This window comes from Zonotrichia leucophrys, chromosome 1A (assembly GCF_028769735.1).
Source record: "Zonotrichia leucophrys gambelii isolate GWCS_2022_RI chromosome 1A, RI_Zleu_2.0, whole genome shotgun sequence".
NCBI classification, from domain to species: domain Eukaryota; kingdom Metazoa; phylum Chordata; class Aves; order Passeriformes; family Passerellidae; genus Zonotrichia; species Zonotrichia leucophrys.
This window is the reverse complement of record NC_088170.1, coordinates 13,452,887-13,467,214: the sequence shown is the minus strand read 5'-3', so window position 1 is coordinate 13,467,214 and position 14,328 is coordinate 13,452,887. Positions and strand designations below refer to the sequence as shown.

The 14,328-nt window shown below is 46.2% G+C and overlaps 1 protein-coding gene across 2 annotated transcripts in view; it reads right to left on the bottom strand.

Moving 5' to 3' along the window:
* DENND2A (DENN domain containing 2A) overlaps positions 1-14,328 on the bottom strand; it is a 58,262-nt gene that overhangs the window by 15,877 nt on the left and 28,057 nt on the right. Inside the window, exons 5-13 of one of the 2 annotated variants that reach the window (XM_064738145.1) lie at positions 11,566-11,687; positions 8,986-9,183; positions 6,963-7,056; positions 5,639-5,689; positions 2,592-2,779; positions 1,796-1,905; positions 1,515-1,584; positions 817-894; positions 170-310 (exon numbers count right to left, since the gene is read on the bottom strand). In XM_064738145.1, coding sequence (XP_064594215.1) covers positions 170-310; positions 817-894; positions 1,515-1,584; positions 1,796-1,905; positions 2,592-2,779; positions 5,639-5,689; positions 6,963-7,056; positions 8,986-9,183; positions 11,566-11,687 — 1,052 coding nt within the window. The remainder of the gene's footprint in view (positions 1-169; positions 311-816; positions 895-1,514; positions 1,585-1,795; positions 1,906-2,591; positions 2,780-5,638; positions 5,690-6,962; positions 7,057-8,985; positions 9,184-11,565; positions 11,688-14,328) is intronic. The other variant, XM_064738154.1, reaches the window with a different exon arrangement.

The following is a 14,328-nucleotide window of genomic DNA, read 5'->3' as shown; positions in this document are numbered from 1 at the left end:
CTCCATACCATCCCCTCTGGTGCCCAGTTTTACACCCCAGCTTCCTGCCCACAGCTGACAGATCATCTGTTCTTGAAAATCCCCAGTGCTATGTCATTGTCCCAACCTTCAGTTGCTAGTCCTGCACCATTTGCTGGCCTGTTTCCCTCTCTCTAGGAAGTGTCTTTACCTCTGTTCCTGAGCCTGGCAAGAAGTTCTTGACTGTAATGGTCCTGCCCAGAGCTGGGAAAGGTGCCTCCATGACACTCCTCATGAGAGGCTGCACCAGGGCTGGGGAAATGCCCCGTCTCTTCTCAACCTCATCCAAGATCTGAAATAAAGGCATGAAGACACAAAAACATGCAAATCAGGAGGAGGGAGATAACACCAGGAATTAAGTGCACCAGTATCTATCTAGATAGATACTCCTTAATCCAGTATTGACATGGAGCTGTGTGTCAAAAGAAAGAAGGCAAAAGGTGCAAATGAAGATCCTGGAGTTCTTTTATCAGGAGAAACACAGCTCCAGTGAGGCCACTGTGAAGCTGAAAATTTCCAAACTCCCCACTACACTCAGAGGTTAAAAGGACTCCACCTTTTAACCTCTCTTGTATTCTGGGAGGTTGTGCTGAAAGAAGCAGGCAAGAGCTGACAATCTAGTTTTCCTATTAACTGTGCTTTTGCTAGGTTCTGGAATTAGCATGTGGTTGCCTCACCAAATCTTTCAGATCCTTTCTTCAGCTATCAGCCTCCCTGATCCCCATTCATTCAAGTGCTGGCTTCACTCAGATCCCTCTTCACCTACAGCACAAATTCCCTCTCTTTCTCCCCCCTCACCTTAGAGAAGAGATTGAAGCATCCAAGGCGACTCACAATGCAGTAAACTTCTGGGAGACGCTTCCCTTTTCCACTGGGCTTTCAAGACAAACACAAACACACACGCACACACAAAACAAGGAAATGTCAGAGTTATATCTACTGCAAAGACAGAGTGACTGCTCTCTTAGTTGTGCATCTCACTGGCTGGCTCAGAAACTGGCAGGCATTTGACAGTGTGGTGATGATGACAGCCTGGCTCAAACCCTGGTACACCAGAAACAGGGAGGAGAAATGGGCACATCCACAGTGTGGTCCCAGCTTACCTAAGTCAATGACAAAGGCAGAGCAGACTGATCTACAGAGACAACTCTGAACCTACAGGACTAGCACAGGTTTAGAAAACTATTTAATAGGTATCCAAACCTAAAGAGGATAAACCCTGTCTTCAGCTTCAAGGGTGAAACAACAGTCCATGGCCATGGTAAAGTGCTGGTGCAAGGAAAATGCAAGAGAGTTATGTCTGGAGTGGAGGATGGACACGGAGAGGGACTTTGGCACTGAACAGAAGAGAGCAAAGCTGTTCTGTTGTCACTCTTTTCAGTCCACACTGAATGAGAAGTGCAGCAGCCTTCCACTTTCCAGAACGGGTGCCAGTAACACCCAACCCCACAGAAGGCTGCACCACTAGGAAAAGGAAAAAACTCAGGGATAATTACCAGCAGCCTCCTACAATACCCAAATCGCCTGCTTCCATCTTCCCCCGTCAGGACAAATGAGAATGTCTCACTGCAGAAAGAGAAACCAGAAGGACAAGATACCCATCAGCCTCATTACCAGTCCCAGACATACAAATCCAATAAAACCCTAGTATTTCTGAATTTTCTATACACTCCTCTCAGAGTTCTGCCCAATCTTCTACTGTAACAGCTCTTGCATTTAATTAGCTTGATATAGAAATCTGTTTCTCATGAGTCAGGATACCAAGTACACTACTTACCTGGCAAATTGATGGATGGGGGCCCAGTCCTTTGCATCAGGGAAGCAAAACTGGGGAATAGCTTTCAACTGATCTTCTGCCTCACGCATGAATTTGAACGAGCGCTCAAGCTAGCAGAACAGAGAGAAGGAATGTTTCCAATTAGTCAAGTGGGGATGGAATGACTTCAAATATTTTTCCTGTGACAAATGAAGAGGTGATGACAGAGGCTAAGCTTCTGCCTGGAAGATATTAAAATTTCTGTGATTCTGGCTCACCTAATCTTTAGATATCTCAAGGTAACTCTGTGCCCCCAATTCCATCAAGCCCTGTCTCTGCAGCACCTGCCTCTGCTATATTGTGCCTCCAATCTGGGACACACCTTCTAGCAAGGGGAAAGAGAACTGAAGTCTGAGGGGATCTCTGGTCACATCCCATTTACAAACACTCTATCACATTGGCTCTGTGTTTCTCCCATTCCTCCTTCCCCATTTTGAGCTAGGCTATCACTGAAAGCTGTTCCTTCCCTTTCAGAACATGTATCTTCTCCCAACCATCAGTTATCTTTAAAGAGGAAAGGGGGAGAAAGGGAATAGCTACATAAAAGTCATAGCCAAGGGCAGCAAAAGATCTAAATCAGCTGCTCTTTCAGGAGTGAGCAATACCATGACAATTCTCAGGCAGTGACTGAAGCCCTCCCACATCTTCAGTGATCCCCAACGCTGACACAGCAGAGGGTCACTGACACAACACGTGCTCAACAGAGAAGCTGCAGCTCCTCCAGCGATCCAAGTGCCCCACACAATCTGAGACAGACCTTCAGTGGGAACTGCTGGGTGACCTCAGGGATGTAGGCAGCCCCAGCCTGCTTCTTGTGCAGCGACACCACGACAAAGTACTCGAAGAGCTGCCTCTCCTGGTACTCGATCAGGTCCCGCTCCAGGGTCTGGTAGCGCGGTGCTTGCTTCAGCCGCGACTTCACGTGCACCAGGCGCTGGCTGTGAGCTGCAGCAACACACAGAGAGCCTGGCTTGCTCTGCCTCTGCACAGACTGGGGCATGAACCTGAAATCACCTCACTGCATGGCTTTCTCAGTGGAAAGCTTCTTTTGGAAGCTGCACTATAAATATTGACAGAGATGGGCCATAATGTTGTGCCATTACCCTGAAGAACTCTGGCAGCAGAAGGATTTCATGGATAGCTTTTACAGCCCAAGCTGAGCCAAGCTGAGATCCATGTGGGACATGATGTATCAGATAATGTCCAGCCACTCATCCTAGCACTCATTTATGCACTTTGCAAAGCCAGCACAGTGAGGTGATTGACCACCTTTGTCCAGAGGAGACTGTGGGCAGCAATCCCCAGGGTTTCACAAGACCAGCACCTGGGTCAGGCCAGGGCTGTGCTGTCTGAGTAATGCTGGGGACTCCCAGCTCCAGCACACAGGCTGGGCTGTAGGCCAACAACAGAAAACATGAGAAAAGATGTGCCAGTGAAAAATGCTGGCTCATGCCAGTTCTCCCTGTGCCTAAAGTTAATCTCTCAGTGCCATGCTTCTACAAGTTCACCAAGACAATGGGAAAACAAGCAAGCTGTAGCTGCAACACACACATGAGCCATGGGACAATAAACATTCCAGCATGGAAAGTAATGAAAAGCTGCCTGCTGAGAAGAGACCAGATGAAATTCCCTGAGACCACCCCCTGCTTAGTTTTACAGTTGCATCCCAAATTAAATCTCCATGATATCTCCCTTATCCCTGCTACAAAAGAAAGAAAGAATTAACAACAAGTAGAGACTACAGCACATTCTCACAGCTTTGCTTTTTGGGAAGGTGGGTGGCAATGCAACTTTTTGATGGAAACAACCACCACAGAGATGCTATAGGAACTCCAATACATAAGAAATGTCATGGGAGATAGGACTTCCTGAGAGATGGGATATACTTGTCCATCTTTTGTCTGGTAAAGTTGTGCCTCTCAGGGACTATTCCAGACAATGAAATTAAAGGCAATCTTGAGGTGCCTCTCAAATTAGAAAGTGTAACAAACCCTGGGCAGTTAAGGCCCTGGAAAGATGGCTTAGAGTCCTTTTTCTTGTCACCTACTATGTTATTTGCTTTAGGGCTGTAAAGCTTTCAGAAGTGCTTTCTGTTTCACCAGGGACTTCAAAAGGAGCAGTGTCACAGCAATGCTGAGTGCTTCTGAAAAGCTTGCTCAAGATCTGCCCTGTTTATATTCTGAAGATAACAGAATTTTACTGCTGTTATCATGGCAGAGTTTGTCTTCCAAGACTTTTCCTTTCCAAGGGTCAGCACTTCCAGCTCTGCCATGCAACCTCATGATTTACTGTGTCTCAGGTGATGTACAGTGACTTGCATGCAGAGGTACCTGGCTGGTGTGGTTGATGTATTACACAAAATATGAAGTCCCAAATACAAGAGACTTGCTAAATCATCTCACTTTCCTATTTAAAAATAGGGAAGTCAACAGTTCAACAAGGCATAAAGCAGAATTCAGCTGTAGTTAGAGCAAACAGCAAGTGCCAGAGCTCCTGTTCACACTTATGCAGACTTGCATAGTCACTTAGCCCCAGGTTGGGATCTGGATATTGTCCAGAGCCCAATGCTGTTGGATTTGAGGTGACTTCACATGATCTCCATCATCCTCTCTCCAGGGAGTTCTGAGCTGCAGTTACAGAGAAACACAGGATGATGCACATGATTCACTATGGCAACCAGCAGCAGGCAAGAGTTCAAGTCTTCCTGGCCACATCTACACTGCCTGTCTCAGCTAAATGTGAACATGCTCTGTATTTTCACAACATTTCAGGAGGGCTGTGAATATAATTTCTGCACCATCCTGGAGCAAACCCTCTCTCCTGTCTCCAGCCTAGCCTTAGAACCTGTCAAAAGGTAGGCACTGGCAGCAATTTTCAGCTTGCTCTTGCTAACATAGCAATACAGATAAAAGATTTCAATGCAGATGAAAGCAAGAGCATACAGTAGTTCTTGAATGGGAAGTTGTGTTCCCAAGAGGGAACTCAGCCTGAGCTTTCACTTCTAAAAACCTGCAAGAGGGTGAGAATGAGCACTCCCACTCACAGTGCACGGCGGCTGACACAGCTCATGCCTGTCTTTTCAGCTTGGAACTGAACTGACCTGCTGTCCAGATCTGATGTGCAGGTGAGTCAGGAAACTTTGGAATGTGAAGGAGTTTCCATCTTCCATTCTAACCCTGCCAGGATTTTAAATATGCCCCCCAAATTCCCAAAAGACAGCAATGTCCCCAGAATGTGCAGGGGCTAATTACCAGTACAAGGTTTCAGAAGAGTATTTTGGAGACCAGCACACCAAATAATCCTACAAACAAGAGTGAAGAAAGAAATGTAGTGCTTTATCCCAACCCAGCCAGTGCAGGAGAGTTTAACCAGCAATAAACCACACAGTGCCACTCTGTTTTCCTAGCTAGCCAGTCTGGCTGGTGGCGTTTCTCCCACAGTAAGCATGTGCTGAGGTGCCTGGACATCCAGTGCCATGCAACACTGCTTCTGCCACTCTGGTCACACATTTCTGACTCTGCACTCTGAGAAATCTCACTCTATTTCCTCAGCGTCCAAAACTCTTCCTGGAAAGTCAGTCAACAAGGAGCTTTGATGGGAGCTGGAAGAGATGTTTGTTTTGGGCTCCTGCAGCCCTCTGCCCATGGATTTTCTCCTGCAGCACTGAGATCTCCACGTTCTCTTGTGTTCCATGCAGAAACAAGGTTCTTCTCCAAAGGTAGGACACAGAGGAGAGATCTTGTCCTAGGAGCTCAGAGCAGAGTTCATCAGGAGCCATTTGCTCTCTCCACACATTTGCCTTACCTTTCAGCTTCTCTTCAGTGTCACTGTCTGATTCACTGTTTTCATCTGTAACTAGGAAAAAAAAAGAAAGTAAGGGGAAGAAGAATTAAGGAAAATCTATTTATAGCTGTGCATTTCTTATCACTGGCATGAGAAAGCTGGGACTGGCAACTTCAGGGGGAAGCAGTTTAGGTCCCAAGGGCCTTGTTCTTTTCAAGGGTGCACATACCCACAGATATTATGCTTACCAACCCTGGTATCTTCCCATTCATAAAGGGATAAAACACCCAAACTAACAACAAAATCAATTTTGCACAGCCAGAAGAGTTGCATAAAGAATAAAATGCCAGAACAGTATTTTATCCAAGTCTGTATAAGCACAACACCAAGGTAAAATACTCATTAAAACACAGTAGTTTCTGGGACATGGGATAAAACCAAGAAAAGAAAGAAACAAACACAAAAAAATTGTCAGACTGAATCAGATTCAAGGTCTATATGGTCCAATAATCTATTTCTCTGAATGATGCTATAGGGAGGGGTATAAAAAGTCTGGGGTGCTTCCCCTGAAAGTTCATATAAACACTCATCCACCCGGTGGCTGTCTATGCTTTATGAAATAGGATAAATACTAACAAATAATTGAGGGAAACAAATAGAGGTGGTCACCTTCTACTGGATATTAAAGTGGTTTGGAAAAACATCGTGTGTTGGAAAGACACAATCTTAATTTTTATTGAGATGAGATGCTTAAAAGCAATTTCTTTGAAGTGTCTGAATGCTTTGGGCAAGTTGTTAATTGACAGTGGGAGGCTGAGAGTCTCAATCCTGCTATGATGGAGATGGTCCTACAGTCAGTTGCAGAAACCCTGATTCCCAACTGAGGCTATTTGTTTATTGGGATGGTGACAGAACCAGGGCTGTTCCAAAATCTCCTGTCTTCCATTGGACAGTTCACTGAAGTGACACATTCCCACAAAATATTTTGAACTCAACAAATCAGAGTTTTTGGACAGAACATTCCTCTCCATAGCTTCCAGCATGTTCCAGAAATAAACATCAAAAAGAGGGGACATGTTTGGGGTGACCTATAAAGTTATCATGCAAAGCCATGGACTGAAAATGAAGCAAGAAAAACAGAAACCTTCCATTTTAACCAAAGGGCAGAGGAACAGCCCTTATCTTACAAAAAAAAAAAAAAGAAAAAAGAGTGGAAACCCCAACTCAACCTTAGTCTGGACTGGATGAAGTGCTAGAAAGTGTCACATAAACCACTAAGGAAGCCTAAAGTCTGGAACAGGTCCTCAGAAAGTCTTAGAGGAATGATGATGTGAAGCTCCTTTACCTTTCCCTGAATTGCTCTCTGTAGACTGTGACAGTCTCTTGACTCGTTTCTTTCCCCTCCGTGCCTCGTAAATGGCATTGATTTTCAGCACCAGCTGCTCAGCAAACACACAAACAAACAAGGTTAATTTCTTCCCCAGGCAAGAAATTGAGCTAGAATTTAGTGCAAAGTGCTCTTTATCCCAACCTTGGCCACAGTGAAACTGTTCCCTTGATGGTGCAGGAGGCACAATTCCCAGGATCTATGCTGCACTGCCCTTGCTGACTCTGGTACAGCAGAGCCCAGGGGAACAAACCCCTGGTGTGAAAGGCCACACCTGACTGCACTTCCTCACTGTGCAGTTCTATCAGCTACACAGAGTCCACCTCTCCAAACCATGATCCATACTCCATGGGAGCACCAGAGGGTCCCTTAGCAACCTGTGCTGGTCTGCAGGTTCGGAAGCAGAAAACTGGCTGGAGGATGACTGAAAAAATTGAGAAGGACAGAGGCCAGTGATGCTGAAATATTTTACACCAGTGGTTTCCTTTGCAATCCCGTAACTCCTGTGCTCCAGGCTGGCCAAGAGAGAGGACATTTCAGTGTGGGGCAGTGCTGGGCTCAGTGGCTCATTCAGTGCCTCTGGTCTCCCTGTCTATTCCTGAAGGGGAGGGGAATTGCAGCAGAGCCATGCCAGGCTCCCTGCCTGAGCAGATCTGCCTCCTTCTTAGGGTGCCAGACAGGAGCACTGGGATATGGCCACAGCATTCAGATTTATTCCATAAATAATTGGAATAAATTCAGATTCCAGATTTACATCCACACATGTCTTGTGAGCTCAGGGTAAGACAGGCCCACCACCTACTTGGTCAGGCAGCTCTGAACACAAATACAGAAGTGAGAGGCAGGATGCTCTGCTGTGGAAGTGCAGCCTTCACCCAGATGCCCAGCTCAAGCCTCAGGTGATGCTGCCCTTGACAAGCAAACCTCAGTTCTGCCCTGGCCCTGCAAGACTGCTCAGTGGCACTGTGGGGTAAATAAACACTTGGAATCCTCTCTTCAGTTGACATAAAAGTATGTGTGAACACACAGACAGAGCTCAAGCCCATGCACAGATGTGAAGACATACTGGGAAAGAAACCCTAAACATTTGCAGTCTTTGGCTCATTCCTGAAAGGCTGAGGCACACAGAGAGAGCATTCAAAAATCAGATATGCAAACATGAACACAGATCTGGCAACCAGGAAACAAAGAAGATACACAAACACATCCCTTTTTCCCCAAATGCAAACTGTGGGTTTGGAAAAAAATCACCACAGACCATCCCTGGTAGCCTCTGCTTGTCCTGCAAAGACCGGGATAAGCAACTGTGTTTTTCTAACTGTGTTTTTGAAACATTCAATAGATAGACTGCTGCCAAACCTCATTTGGATTGAATACACATCCTGCCAGATCTGAAAGAAAGTAAAATTTAAATGGAGTAATGCTGTATCCAAGTAAGAAATAGGAAATATTGCTGCAGAAAATGCTCATAACTGCAGACAAGTCCTTTTGCCACCCAATTGTCATTATGTTCATTGCTCACTTACAGTCACATCTTAAATTATAAACAGCCAGTGCATCAGTTAGAACAAAGAACAACAGATTTCCAGGAGGAAACAAACACACAACACACAGACAATTTCTGACTGTCCCATCCAGGAAGCACAGAAGGAAGTATGATGGGGTACATCTTCTGCAAAATATGAACTGCTTCTTTCCTCTCTGACATACTTCAATTTCTATCCCAAAATTACAATGCCTTTTTTTTTTTTTTCTTATTATGAAACCTCAGAAGGAAAAATAACTTCTTTGAAAGGTGCAGACATGTTTGTGTGTCTTCTCCTTCAGGCAGAAAGGGGGTTAAGCACAAGTCAAGTCAACAGCCAAGACAGCAGCTGCCTTGCAGGGATGCCACACACTGGAAACTAAAGAAAACCTGGTCTCATACTCACACTCCTGCCTGGAAGAAGCCAAACCAAAAAAGCCAAAGCCCTAGATTTACCTTGGGAATCTTCCTTCTCCTCTTGCCATTCTGAGAGTCTCCCAAGGAGAAGAAGGTGTCATCTGGACTGCTGGGGGTTGAGGGAGGGCTGACCTTGGACGGTGAGCCAGTCCCATCCCGGCTCAGTTTCCGTATGTCCGGCAGTTTGAAACTCCGCCGCTCCGAGTTTTGCCGGAAAAACGTGGGCTTGGAAAGCAACTGGAAATGGAGGAGAAGGAATGAATGACCACAGAACCTTGTGGGTCTTTACTCCACTGCTTACACTTCATATCAGTAAATCCAGCCACAGCACTCAGTTGTCAAAACAGCCTGAGAGTGCCCACGGATTTGCGCACATGCAGGAAAGCCATGCAGCTGCCAGGCTACATCTTGGCCAGCAATTTAACCAGCTCATTTTCATTCCAGAACAGCACACAGGCTCAGGGGTTGGCCAAGAAGCTCTTGCTCCAGTGTGGAAAAAAATCTCCCAGGATTTGGGTAATCCAGAGGTTGGGATTGTTAACAGGACAAGACTAACCAACCAACCACAGGCATTTGGGATAAGGAGCAACTAGCCAGGAGGGACAGAGAAGCAGTGAGAGCAGGCAAAAAGCACTGTCAGGATGGCTGCCTTTGACAGGAGCCAGAATCAGGTATTTCAAAAGGCACAAGAGATGCTATTAGACAATTATGGAGACTGCTTTCCTCCTAAACTCATTAGCAAGTTTGGTGGGAGTACAACAGAAGACGTTTAAGCAGCAGAGTGAAGTTCCTAAAGTCTCTGACCAAAAATAGCATCAGAGAAGTAGGAAGCTAAGCTCCACATAAAGAGGAGCAAACCACTTCTCACCAGAAAGATGCTCAATAAGAACACTTTTTATCTTCTCCTACAGAATTTCCCAGTAGTTCTGACAAGGCAAATTGCACCTTTTGTGAGAACAGAATCTGCACTGCCAGAGGATGTATCTGGCACTAAGAAGTGTGGGGGAGAATTATCCAGCCTAGCTCTGAACAATTCACAGCAGCACTGTGCCTGTAGCTGAGGCAGCACCACCATCTGCCTCCACCAGCAGACACACTCAGCAGTTATTAGTCACACCAATTAATCCACTCAGGTGAGCTCAGGTGTCTCTGGATTTGGCAGAAGATGCTCACGTCACAAAAACGTTTGCCACCTACAGAGAAGTCCTGTAAAAATGAGGCTGTAAGGACTCTCTGCACTGAAGAATCCCATTCTGCACCAGGGATGTGAGCTGTTACATCTATAGTAATCCTGAAAGTCTGTCCAGACCCATTCCCCACCACTGCAGCCTGGTCAGGCTCTCCACAGGATGAATGCTGCAGCTGCAAACCCATCAGCTGCCAAGAGAGCTGCAGAATTCCTTTTCTGACTGAGGCACATCAGGGCTTTTAGACACCAAAGCACAGCAGAGTAACACAATGACTGCTGTTCAGCTCTCCTGCTGGGAACAGTATCTCTGGTGAAAGGCGTTCCTGGGCAGAACTGCAGCCCCCTTTTCACAGCACATGTGGGAAATCTGGGTGCACAGGTGACTGCAAATCTCTGAGGGAGATCAGTCTCATCCCAACACTGACACACATGGCCCCTTGCTGCTCTAGACCTGACTAGCAACAAGGAGAATGGATTGGGAACCACAGAACCATTTTCACTGAATTACCCAAAGACACCTTAGTTGCTGATTAAGCTGGTTGGAAAAGAGCAGCATGTCAAGGAACGCTGCACATAAAACTTCTCAAAATGTTGGATAACAGCTCTAATAATAGTTGTTACTTGGACAGCATGAGAAAACCCTTTGGCCAGGAAAGCTGTGTTTTGATCCCTGCTATCCACTCTGGACCCATTTATTGCCAAGACGACTTTGGCTGTCATGCTGTCCCTGCTGTCCTAGCTTGGACTATCTAAATAGGCAACATGAATCAACCAAAGCAGCTTGGGAGGCTGAGGTAGCAGGGCTGCCCTTGGTAAACCCTGAGCTCTGAGCAGGAGATGCCAATCAAAGCTTTACCTCTTCTTTTGGTTCCACGGACAAGGAGGAAAAAGGCCCCAAGCTGTGAGCTGGGCTGTGCTGGGGACACCCTTCTAGCACTAGCTCTGCACCCAGGGGACTGGCACTGCCTGACTTACCAGCTTACCACTGCCAGACTTACCAAATTGTCTCATGGAGAGAGCAAAAAGGGCTCCTGTGGGGTGGGGGGTGTGCTGCAGAGGCACCTGGGCACCAGCATGGGCAGACTGCACTGCCCAGGACACTGAGACACCAAGGCTACTGCAGGCCTTGATTGCCCAAATACTTCCATGCCCTCTTTGAGGGGAGGAAGGTGCTCCCACACCACCAGGGAAGGAAATCCTGGAGTGAAAAAAAAGTGAAAGCAAACAAACCATTTATGTAAGGGAATGCTGGTTTGTTTTTTTACCTCCCTGAAGGGCAGTAAATCCCCTCTTATCACACTGTACCCTGTGGCAAAAGACGTAAAGGAAAAATCCCTAACATGATGAAGGTGTCCACTTTTTCCACAAAACACCTGGATTTCACCCAATACTTTCTGGAGCAGAAGAGGTGGCCACTTGAATCCAAGTACCTTTGTGGGAGTCCCAGGTACAGACGAGGTGGGGGATGCTGGGAAGGTCAGGACACATTTCTTCCCCAAACAGCGGCTGTTGGTCTCAATGTCTTCATAAGGATTTTCCTTTGAGGGTGGATCTGCAGCAAAAAGCCAAAAGCAAAAGATTCTAAGAGCAGAAAATATCTGAGGTTTGCCATAAAAATCAGTTTAGGGACCCCCTGATCTTCTCCCACATCACACATAAAGACCTGTTCTCAAGCATTCCTGCAATTGCTTCATTCTCTCCATAGCCCTGGAAGTCCAGCTGCTTGCTGGGCAGTGTCCAAACCCTGACACAGACAAATGCAGCCATAGAAACATATCATAGATATTACAGATGGAAAAGACCCTGCAAACCCCTAAGTTCATTTTCCTGCATCCAGAGAACTGTGCTGTTCTCATGAACATTAGTTCATAACTACATTTCCTTCTTTCCAGTCCTCTGCTTGGAGTTCCTCAATGAAACTGTGAGCTGAAGCATGGTATGAAGGTTCTCTCTCTGTTTAAGCCCCAAATTTAGGGACATGACATCTGGTCATCACTTACTTGGGGCTGAAGTGACGCCCTGCTCTTGGGCTGACTGCAGGAAGTTTTAATCCACACTCTGAACATGGATATCTATCACACAATCCAAACATGTCTACCAATCATGGAGACCTCAACATCACATGCTGTACTTTAGAAAGAAGGAAGGATTGAGCCATTTAAAGTCAGAGTGCTCCTCCCCTGCAGAAGGATGGCAGGGAGGGCATGTGGTACACAGCCCACACCTCTGACATAGATGCAGATTCCTTTCTTCCAAGTAATTCTGGAGATGAGGCACACAACTAATTTGAGTTTTGAACACCCAAAATTGTATATATTGAACTTCTTATATCCCACTCTTCAGCAGTACTAGGGAATGTAAACCTAAGTGTGTTCACAAAGAGCACAACTCTGACAAAGCAGGTTGTGACATCTCCACCCAAGCCGCTAAGAAACCACTGACAAAGGCTTAGCCCAAGCACCTGCACAGGCAAATGACATACTATGAGCCTTGTCTCTTCACTGCCCTCATTTCATGCCACATCCCAGTGGACAGCTGGGACCCAAAGCAACTGCCCTTCTCTTACTGTCACACAATGCTTGGCTGAGAGCAAAGACTGGAAGCCAGGGGTGCTGCACACCCTGCAGCAGGACCAGAAATGGCTGTGGGATCTGTGTGACTGGTGCCTGCCCATCTGGGGCAGGAGTGCAGCTGAACTCTGCAGACAAGGACAGAAAGCCAAATCTTTCCCAGCACTGTCCTCTCCAGTAGCTGGTGGCACCCAGTGCTCCAGCAGGGAACCCAAATTCACCATGGAGAAGGCAAGAGGGTGTGACACCAGCAAAGCAAGGCTGCACTCACACCTGGTCAGCAAACATTCTCCTGTCCCTGAAACTGGCTCCACTTTCTCATTTCAATGGCCTCTTTCAGTATTAAAAATCTACTTCAGCTGTCATGCAACTGGGAAGATTGGAGAAAAAAAGAACAAGCTTGGATTCTACTGCTTGTCCCATTCTCAAACTGCTAAACAAGTCCAATTAGCTTCAACCTAGAAGAAAGAAAACAATTTCCCTCATTTTTACAAATCAACCTTGTCATTCATCAGCCAGCTTCCAACATTCCAGGTAAGCAATGGTGAACAGGGTAAAAGAGGGTGCATGAAGGAAATCTGTGTGACTTGCTGGGAACTGGAACCATTATTCCAGCAGCAGCTGAACCCCCCCAAGTCACACATATGAGTGTGTGTATGTGTGTGCTTGCATGTCCTGATGGGCACATGTGATTGTCAGTGTCCTGTGGCTGAAGTCTTGATTCCCCCTCCACTGGTGAGGTTTTCACATGATGTTTTTCTTGTGGATTAAACTTGTCTGTGAACAACAAAACTGCAGCTTTTTCTTTTGAGTTATCCCCATCCACCCTTTTCCCAAGCTTCCATGGTAACACCACCAGGATTGCAGGAATCAATTAAAGATCACTGACTCCAGGCAGGGCCTTAACATGCAGCAAGAAAACAAAAAACAAACATGCTCTATTAGCTGACAATTACCTATTACTTTGTTTTCTTCTAATCTTTGCAAGTAAAAGCTGGAGGGGAGAAGAACTTCAGGCTGAGATTTGAGTTCCCTGCACACTTGGGACATGGGGGTGTGCTTGTGTTTGAATAGATGGATTTGCCTTCACAGCCACTCTGTAATGCTATCCATGTTATTCCAGCTGACAAGGTGACCCTTACTCAGTGGTTTCTGAGACCTCCCATCATGGCCCAACACAAAAACCCCTCAGCAGCTGCTTAGGCACTCCCTGTTCCTTTGGCCTCCCAAGAGAAGAGAAGGAAAAAAGCAAACACAAGGCCCTTAGCTCCACAAATGAGGCCAAAAGCTTCAAAAATGTCAGAAAGGATGGATTAGAATTGCCTTGTCTGCCATTAGCCCCAAGGGAACACAATTCCTTTCAGAGTCTTTTTCATTAGGTATGATTGGGTTTTATTCATATCAAAATAATAATGCCTGGCCTGCTCCTGAGAAAGTGCAGCTCCTCCTATGCCCAACAACCACAGAGCACCTTTGTAGGATTACAGCAGCATGGAGCTGATGCAGCTATTCCCTTCCTAATCTGCTGACCTCTGCCAAGAGATTTACACAGCACTAGCCTACAGCTACTAAAACTCATTAAGGCTTTTTCAAGAAGGGCATTTCTATGCTCCATCAAAGGCC